At 40.4% G+C, this 10,269-nt stretch overlaps 1 protein-coding gene across 1 annotated transcript in view; it reads right to left on the bottom strand.

Moving 5' to 3' along the window:
- Positions 1-1,070: 1,070 nt before the first annotated feature.
- The window catches only part of MTMR6 (myotubularin related protein 6), a 35,806-nt gene continuing 26,607 nt past the window's right edge, over positions 1,071-10,269 (bottom strand). The window contains 3 exon segments of the mRNA XM_025196600.1: positions 1,071-7,438; positions 9,585-9,711; positions 9,797-9,931. Of these exon segments, the coding sequence (XP_025052385.1) occupies positions 7,190-7,438; positions 9,585-9,711; positions 9,797-9,931 (511 nt within the window). The 3' untranslated portion in view covers positions 1,071-7,189.

Here is a 10,269-nt window from a genome sequence, read left to right as displayed (position 1 = left end):
TCTGGCTGGTAGGGGGGCACAGAGAGCACTTCTCTCCCACCCCTAAAATTGGCTCTGCCAGCAGCACAGCAGCTGGCCGCTGGGGGACCCCCCCAGTCATGCCCCACTGGTGACCTCCCCAGACTCAGGAGGCACTAGTCACCCATGCCTCCAGCAGCCGCCAGCCCAGCCCCAGCCAGTACACAGCTTCTGGTGGGGCTGCTCCTAATGCAGCTGCAGCTGGCCAGGTATGGCTCTGCTCCCCTCACCTCCAGTGGGAGCTGCTGTCTGAAGCTTCCTCCCTGCCTGGAGGAGGACCTGCTGCTGGAGGCAAAGGGAGAAGAGCAGCACCTGGCTGGCTGCAGCCACACTGGGAACAGCCCTGCTAGAAGCTGCACATGGCTGGTTGGGGCCCAGGGTGGCAGGCTGTGCTGCTCCCCTTGCCTCCGGGGTGGTTCATCCTCCACTCCTGCCCCTGCTGCATTGCTTCGGGCAGGCAGGGGGAAGCTTCAGCCAGGTGGCACCTGCTGGAGGCAAGGGGAGCAGAGGAGAGCAACACCAGAAACAGACCCATCAGAAGCTACATGTGCTGGTTGGGGCCCAGGCTGGGCTACCTTAGGGAGAGCAGATGGGGCTTGGCCCCATGCAGTTGGGGGCCAGATCCAGGGGTAGCTGCAGGCCAGATCTAGTCAGTTGGCAGGCCGGATCCAGCCCGTGGGCTATATTTTGCCCACCCCTGCCTTACACAATCACTGGGATGTTCAGGAAGCAAGCACTGAAGAGCACTCTTTTCTTGAAGATGGATTCAGTTCACTAGGTTACCCTGCCTCTGCTTAAACAGGCTTGGCCAAGATACCAGCTCTGTTGCAAAGTGAGCTATCTCCATTTAAGTCTCCTGAACCTACAAGTTGTTGAATTCAATAATAAAATGGATACGTAGACTGCAGAATGGCTTGTGCATTGCTGTCCTCTTCCATATCATCTTCTGATATGGCCTTCCCATAAAAACATTAAATTTTGTTCCAGAGACTATTCAGTGCCATTATTTGCAGGCTTGGAAGCAAATCAACTCAATGGTCAGATTTGCAAGGTTAAGATAAAACTTTTTTATTTCAATTTTCAAAACATATACAAGTAAAATACACATTACAAAATTCTACTTGCTAAAGGTTTCTTTCCCTGCCAGCAATATACATCAAAGCATGAATACAGCCTAGAGGTAAGTTACTTTGACAGAATGTAAATATACAAAGCAATAAATAGTTATGGATTAATACAACAGCCAAACTATTTTCAAAGATAGTCTATTATGCAAAGTTCTCTCTTCTACTACCACTCTGAGTCTCCTTAAATAGCCACATTTTTAATTGAAGTGTGATAAACTTATTTAATAAAGAGAAAGTTTAGAGAGGCACTAGTTCCTGTACACCAAAGAAAAAGAAAAACCCTGAAAGGAAAAGGTTGAAGTAATGTTTTTCAAGTTTACTAGTTCTGGGTAAGATCCCTGAGAACTTAACCTGTTTTCTTAGAGAAACTACCGACAAAGCGGTTGTCAGGACAAACCATTGAGATCAATCTGAAATAGATGGAACAACCCACCCAATCAGGGTTGCTGCTCAAGCAATAAAAATGCTGGGGGGGGGAGGGGGGGGGGCGCCACACCAGTGGGGGACACGCACATAATATTTACCAAGATCACCTGCCAACCTATTTAAAAGAAAAGCACTTGGCAAAGCTCTATGTGGAGATACAATGCAGCAGTAAATACATGCATGTCAGCTCTGTGAAGATACAAGAGACTTCTAGCAAGGGTCAAAATTGTAATCCCATCTCCTTATGCCTGTTGTATAAATGACCTGAATAGTGGTAGATTAAACAAGATTACAGAAAGTCCTATGCCATTTCCCATGCTGCCACCATCAAAAAATATCAAGGTAAATTATTTCCTACTCAAAAAGCTAGCAGATGAAAAGATAACTCCCTACCAATGTGGTATGTGACATCCAAGGACAAACTACATAACTATTCAACTGCAAGTGTTTGATGGAATCATTCCGGGAATGCTCTGAGGTTTGCTTCCAGAACCCACAAGTACCTTCTCCTCAACTCACTTGGCAGTTCCTTCCCTTACCCACATTACATGTCATGGTCCAGCATTGTCCTGCTTTTAAAAGGGTGCATGTGTGAGACGTGGGGAGCAAGAGGGTAGCAGACAACCTGACTAAGGCTTTTCTTAAGATTGAGCCATGTAAAAGAAGTTGAAACCACTTTAAATTAGAGCAACATCACAACTTTTAAGGTAGCACAATTTTATATGTACACATTTAAAACAAGCCAAATGGAACAGTCATTAAACCAATGCTACTGTGTCATTAGAAAAAAGCTTTTTGAGTAATGGAGAGGGATAGCTGCATAACTGTAGTCTTAATGCACTGGGATAGCTGCTGTGCCTCAAGGATACAGTTAGCAAGCACCACAACAAATAATGCTTTCAGCAGCACTCTGCTTTACTAATGGCAGTAGAGCAGTCCTGTGGGTCCGGACTGTCCTGTGGGTCCATGCTTTTCCCTTGGTGCAGACCTGAATACAGACATCCCTACAGGCCCAAAATCTTGACTAGAGCAGCCAAACCCTCCTGGAGCTCTAGTCAAGTTAAGAGTGAGCAACGATTCACTGCAAAAGTCAGAATAAAAGTCGCATGAGAAAACATACTGGTAGTTCTTTCAGCCCATGCTGTACTTGTTTGGGAGGATGGACTTCAGCTTGTATAGGGGCCAGCCCTATAACTTCCATAGCATTCATTAAAAAAAAGTTACATAACATTTCTTCAATTGTTTATGACACTTTTCTTGAGAGGGCAGTGGATAAACACAGCTTTTCTGGCCCTGTTCCTTCTTGATAAGACAGCTGCAGGGGCCTTTGTAACAACTCTGCATCTATTATGTGCTTTTAACAATGTATTAGTTTCAGTCATAAGTTCTCTCAGAGCTTTATGTATGTGCTACTGTGACAGTGTGATAAAAAGGCATTCAAAAACAGCTGGTGCTGAAAATTATACTTAAGCATGTCCTTCAAGAACTTTCTACTGTGCGTGTGTAGCGTAGTATCTGCATAGATAAGGGAACAGCATCTCTCCTACTCCAATTTTAGTTTTGTTGCTGAAATAAACTTTACACTTCTATGTAAAATATGGTGACAGGAAGCTTGGTTAAAGGGATGCTTTTGTAGATTTCTCTGTAAATGGACAGGCTAGACTTCAGACAGCTTTCACCCTAGATTTAGGTCACTAGTAATTGGACATGTGTGGAAAAATGCACAAGCTCAGCTCAGTGTTGCTTAATTAATTTTCTTAGTATGCTGATTTGGCAGTTGTCTGACAAAACAGAACAGTTGGGCATTTAGAATGGTATTAAAGAGGACATCCCCACAATAATTAACCCCCATCTATATACCTTTCTTAGGGGTAAAAATTACACTTTGTTCTTCAGTTCATGTGAAAATTTAAATAATTTTTCTATGCTAGAAAATACGTTTGTTTTGTTTTTAAACAGGCAGATGGGTTGACAAAATAGCACTAATTTGGTCACAGTTCATTTATTCTAGAATATCCAAAGCACGACTGAAACATACTTAGCTCACAAGAAACTCCAAATCCCTACTAAAAACTCACCAAATGTGTCTTCAAAATTTGACACACTCTAGATGCAGTAGCTCCATGAAGCAGGGCTTGCCACAGCACCTTTCCAATACCTGGAACATACCGAAGTCCAAAACCGACACAGAACCAAAGAGACTGAAAGAGACAGTTCAAGTACTCTATAACAACTCGAGGTACACTATCTACCTTTCATTATATTTCTTTCCTTTGATATAGCATTTCTATTAATAACAAAAACACGCATCTTCTTGAATATTATAAGCTAGTGAAATTATTTTTTCCCCTTGCTCCTTCCAGTAAACTTATACTCTAGCCCTCTACCTAACTAGAATTAAATAATCAATTCCTTCTTAACCTTTCTGAAGGACACTGCATAGCCCCAGCAAGCTAAATGGTTGAGTCCTGGCAGTAGTGCCAAAATTTAGGTTGGACCTTATTTTGCCGTTTTTTACTTACTTCGCTACAGGTGATTTCCTGATTTTGGCATAAACCTTAACAGCAAGAGAAAGATGGACAGCAGACTCTCTGCATGAACTTCTTTCACTGGTGACCTTGGGGGCCGAGTTGGCAGGCCTTCAGAAAGACTGTTCGAGCCAAGCAAGATGACTTGTTCAAAGCAGCCTTGTAAAATTCTCTTCCTCATTTAAGGAGAGCAGTTTGTTTGGAACAGAACAAGGCTACAGGGCAAGCAGATTTTTGCCTGAGCAGGTAGTTTTTCACAATCTTCTCATTCAGCTTACAATGCCTACGCCCTAGGATCTAAAATAGTGTCTTGCTGATCCCTTTCATGCTCAACAAAGCCCCCTTGGGAAAAAAAAAAGTCAAGAAGAACCAATGAGTGATTTCTGCATCCCAAAGAAGAGAACAGGTTTACTCCTTGACAGACATCTGAGTATGCATGTATTTAAAGCTCTGAAGTAAAATATACACATGCCACAAGACTGGCAAACAGATTAATACGACCTTTAGAGTCCATTAACAACAAACATGACAAGCAAAGTACATGGCACACCACAATAAAAGCCAGACAAGCATGTGATAACACTAACCCTGTTTGTTTTCAATGCTAAACCTATGTTGTGTGCATGTGTGATAGGTCAAGATCATTTGAAGAAAAAAAACACTACAGGACCAAAGCCAGTATGACAGAACAAGGCACAAAAAAAACTTTCCTTTACTGCAGACCTGTAAGACACCATAGTGCAAATATATAAACTCCACCGCAATGCTTGAAGTGGGGAAGGGAGAACATGCAGTATAGCTCTGTCGATATATTTTACTGAGCTATTATGAACATTTGAAAGGTATTTGGGTGAAAATTTTGACAAACCCTGCCTTATAGATAGGGGTGTATGTACACAGGTATTTTTTCTTTAGTGAATGAAATGGACAACTGAGTAACACTCTGGCTAGGTGTGGGCAGACAGATATCCTCATACAGCTTTGCCAATGTGACCTGATCATAACTCATACTGCCCTGGTTAATACAGCTCTGGATCTCATTTAGGACAGAGACAGACCCTGCCAATTGTGGGCCATGCTGGCAATTTTATCAAAATAGATTTTAGGGATGATATGAGACTAAACTCTTTCACCTGCAGCCAGAAGTATAAAGCTAGTGGCATTAATCTACCACCAACTAAGGAATTTAATACCTTTTGTTGACTATACCTCTGTGTAAGCATTAAGTGCTCACACTTTACTATGACTTTTTTCAAAGCCAATTTTACTTCTTTGACTTGGGCAAAAAAGAGTAGAGAAGTAATCGGACTCTGTTCATACTCAGCCAAAATCCCTTTCCTTTAGTGGAAGCTAGCAAAGAACCTAGGGAAAGGTTTTCTTTAGCACCAGGTGAAATGCACAGTATAATCCTTCTCAAACTTTCCTGTTAAAGATTAGTTTTATCTCAGGTTTTGTACTGCATCCTCCAAATGAAAGTATTAACTGGCTTCCCAAGGGATATGGCTTCTGAAAGGCTGCGTTCCAAATAGTGACCTTTAAAAAAAATTTAAGAAAAAATCAGCTGCTCTGTACACCTGGCTTGTTCATGTGCTCCTCACTTTGAGGCCAGAAACAGTTTTTGCCCCTCTCTTCAATTATCTAAAAAGTCTGTCTTTTTGCAGGTTTTGGACAAGAGGGGCTGTGCTGTTTTGTGAAGCTCATTCGATTTAAAAGGGTACTCTGTATATAATAAATACATCTCTCGTACAGGTTTCACCACCAACTAAGGAATTTAATACCTTTTGTTGACTATACCTCTGTGTAAGCATTAAGTGCTCACACTTTACTATGACTTTTTTCAAAGCCAATTTTACTGTTTCACCTGTACGAGAGAGGTATTTAACTTCTCACGAGATGACAGAAATCAGAATTCTGGGCAGATGAAAGGGGGAAAAAAGGCTGTTTGAAAGTCTATACAAATTAGTAAATTCTGCTCTTCAAACTTCTCATTCCAATGTTCAAACACAGAGCATCATACCCTGTTGCAAATTTCAGGACAGGTCTCCAAAGGGAACTTGACCACTGGTTAAATTAGCAGAATACTATACAAGAAAAAAAACTTCTCCAATTTTACTATTTACATGTTGTACTGCTGCCCACCATACTCACTTTGCCACAACAACAACATCAAGAACTGTATGCAAATTAGTCTCACTTACGCTATGTTAACTCATTAAGTTTCCAGAGTGAGACAGTCTATTACAATTTATACGATAAAGGCATAGGAAAATGAGGAATAATCATCAGTGGTTACTGATAGAAGACCTAACGTTTTATAGCTTAATTTGCTGACTGCATGTAACTGTTTAGGCTTGTTACATTTCTTAAGTCTGAACTGGTTTTAAGGAAAGAACAATTCAAGCAAATACCAGTGTAAACAGATTCATGTTACAGGCTGCAATAGTCAAGGACTAGAAGGCTACTGATTTGACAGATTTAAGGCCAACTATTATAGTCTGAAATATACTGAAGTTTTTTCATGGCACTTTAAACATCGAAAGTTAGCAGTGTATGACAAATTAAATAGGGTGGATACATATTTATATTGTATACTATATATATATATATATATATATATATATATACACACATACACACACACACACACATACATACACACACACACACACACGCGCGCACGTACAGCTTCAGTGCCTAAAATAGCAGGTTTGTCAAGTTTCTTTGATCACCCAAGAGTAGCTTGTGAAACCATCTGTGTTTGGCTGCCAGGAACGTATCAAAGTATCATTGCTGTTTTAGGTAATCTAGTGCAAACTGACTTGTTAAATCCAAACACATACTGCTCCTTAATTTTAAGTTACTATGAATAACCAAATGCCCCTTAAAAAAAAAAATACAGCTAAATTCTAGTAATGATTTCTCAGAGAACAGCAAATACTTAACAACCAGCATGCTGTTCTATTCTACAAAAACAAAGCTCACCATTATACAAATTTGTTTTTGGTCATGCAGCAACAGATCATCTTCACAATAATCTGCCTTGCATTTCAGTCTGTCTAGGAAAAAAAGGAGCACAGCTCCATGTTTCAGTTAGCAGGTCATCCTTGCCACTCCATACTCCAAGCTCACAACAGCAGGTTCAGCTTTTGAGAACTCCTCCATATATTCACTGTAGCGATTGTCTGCTGTGTTGCTGCCCTCTATAGTTCGAATGGCATCATTCGCAGGTAACAGAGGTTGCTCCTTCTTAAAGCACTGAGTTTTGAGTGTAGGATGCACAGACTGTAATGGTTCCTTGGTGAGGACTGCATTTTGTTGCTTATTTCTCACTTTTATTTTCTGAAACAACAGCAGTTGTTAACATTTTTTCTTAGTACTGTTACATCATTTCATTGAATAACATATTTAAAGATTAAAAATTAAAAAGCAAGTGAATTAAATCAACACTTTAGACATAGCTTGTCCAAAGCTATGTTCTAGCTGGCCAGTTTGCTCTTTTCAACAATATCTTGGTAAAGCTCGGTGTGGGGACCACAGAGTGGAACTTTAAAATTGTTTAACTCTTATGCTGGGTATTTAGAATAAAGGAGGAAGTGGAGCGGACCAGAAAGAAAAAGGGAAGACATTATTCAGTAGTACACACGCAGCTTCCTATATTCCCCCACACTTTTGCCACAGAAAAACTGTCATGGCTTCTGGGTGTAAGACAGACCCTATCTGGGAATATTTTGAAGAAGTTCCTTCCCTGGGTAAAAAAGGAAAACGTGTCAAGTGAAAGCAGTGCACGAAGGAGATGCAGGGCCTAACTGCAAGAATGAAACATCATAATGAAAACTGCTTATTGGGAGAAAACAATGTGGATGAAGATACGGATATGTCTGAAGAACAATGTGGATCCACTGGATAGTAAATTAAATAAATCACTTTGCAATGCATCATTCTTCAAGACTCTCTCTGCCTTTTATTCATAATCAGTAGGGTCAGAAGGGACCTCAACAGATCATCGAGTCCAACCCCCTGCCCTGGGCAGGGTCCGACACCCTGCCTAAGCAGGAGAGAGTGCTGGGGTCAGGTGACCCCAGCCAGATGCCTATCCAGCCTTCTCTTGAAAACCCCCAAGGTAGGAGAGAGCACCACCTCCATTGGAAGCCTATTCGCAATTTTGGCCACCCTTACCATGAAGTTTTTCCTGCTATCTAGCCTAAATCTGCTCTCTGTCAGTTTGTGACCATTGTTCCTTGTTACCCCCAAGAGGTGCCCTGGTGAACAGAGCATCTCCAATCCCTTGCTGCGTCCCCCTAATGAATTTGTAGGCGGCCACAAATTCTTTGTTGAATTTCCTTTTTTTGCATACAGCCCCTCTCTCCAATTTATGATCAACCTTTTAAGTTCTATTTCTAGACTCCAAAGTGTTTGCAATCCATCCTAGTTCTGGAGCACGCTTTCAGAGCAAGTATAACAAGTAGCAGGTCAAGATTCAGATTAAATTATTCTTAAGGAAACTCATACACGAAACGAAAATAAGGAAGTTCACAATCATACTTGGGGTAATAGTTAAAGGTTTCAGAAGACAATCTACAAGCTTTAAAGAAGAGGTTCTTTTGATCTGGATAAATATTTTGCAGGGATTAGCTTGATGGCATTCTTGTTCAGAAGCCTCACTTTCCATAGGAGGAAAATAGTTTAGGTTCAAGTGTCTGAAAAATTTTGCAAAATTTGCATTTCAAATTTTATAGTAATTAAGATGATGAAAACCTTATTTTTATCTAAGCTTTTTAGAATCAAAATATATGTCCTGCTTCATGAGTTTGTATTAAAATAAGATGACAAACTTAAAGGACTGCACCCATACACATTTTAGCTACATGTTCAAAAGACATCTTTCCATACACCCTCTATCCCCATTTACTATTACTTCATTGACCTGGTGGAACAAGAGAGGAACCAGGAAAGTACAGGAGGCAGAGCATGATTTAATTATCTGCTTTTAATAGATCATCACACCTTAGGTGCCTGGTGAGTTTGACTGAAAGATGGGAGAAAATAATGGAAAGGGGAGCCTGATACCTTTCCAGTTGTGGCTCAAGTAATTAAAACATTTTTGGCCTCCTTAGAGGATAATACTGTGCGACCCTAGTCTAATTTAATTATGGGGATCTAGCCAGAGAATAGCCGTCTGGGATACAATCAAACCAATACTGAACTGCTCTTGTAACATGACACTTTTCCTTCTAACTGTAAAATATAGTGGGGAAAGTTCAAGGTGTTTTTTTTCCCCCCTAGAGGAAAACATTTAGATCAGGCTTACTCCTCAATATCATACAGTACACTAATATAAAAACCAAAATCGGATGCATTATAAGTATTAAAAATGCAAGGCAGTAAGAGTGCTTGGTTATATAGTAATGAAACTGGTATCATTATTAAAATATTATGAATATAAATGTTACTCAAATCACAGCAGAATAAGTTTCATAATACTTACAGCTTCTAGCTCTTTCATGTCTTTCTCCAACTGTTTATTTTGTTCACTCATGTTCATAATGAGATTAAATACTGACTGCCTGGGATGCATAGTGCGATCAAACTGATGATACATATTTCTCCAAAACCTGCGTGCACAAAATCCACTGGAGTTTTAAACAAGCCAGACTTGACAGACGTGAAACACAAGATATTGTACCTAACAAAACTTACTTAAAATTGAGGGACACGGTGTTTGGCTCCAAAAGGGTATGCTTCTGAGACAAATCTGGATTGTATAGAGGATTTAGATGCTTCTTTTGTTCATCCAAGAGAAATGGCCACAAGGAGTAAGTCTTCTCTCTCAATCTTAAAACAAGCAGAAGTGTAAAAATCAATCTGACTGCAGTAAAAATTTTAGTGCTTGCTTTTGGTCTTAAAACTCAGCTCTCCCTCAAACCAATACATTCAAGTTGGGAGTGCTGCCTTTTACCTTTATAATTAATAAAACATGGTCATAAATTTTGCCAGAACCTACATCCATTTATCCTATCCACCCATCTTCCCTTTTACCCAGGTGTCCAGGCACCGAGTATTCTTGGGATAATAGAATTTCTGAAACTGTCCTTGTAGGTCTCAATTCTTGCCAGGAATTGCATAGTGGGCACATCCGGAAAAATGCAGATGTTTGCTTTCCCCAGGGAATG

This window comes from Alligator sinensis, unplaced genomic scaffold, assembly GCF_000455745.1.
Source record: "Alligator sinensis unplaced genomic scaffold, ASM45574v1 scaffold777_1, whole genome shotgun sequence".
Taxonomy (NCBI): Eukaryota; Metazoa; Chordata; order Crocodylia; family Alligatoridae; genus Alligator; species Alligator sinensis.
The sequence above is the reverse complement of the archived record's forward strand: the minus strand, read 5'-3'. Positions and strand labels throughout refer to the sequence as shown.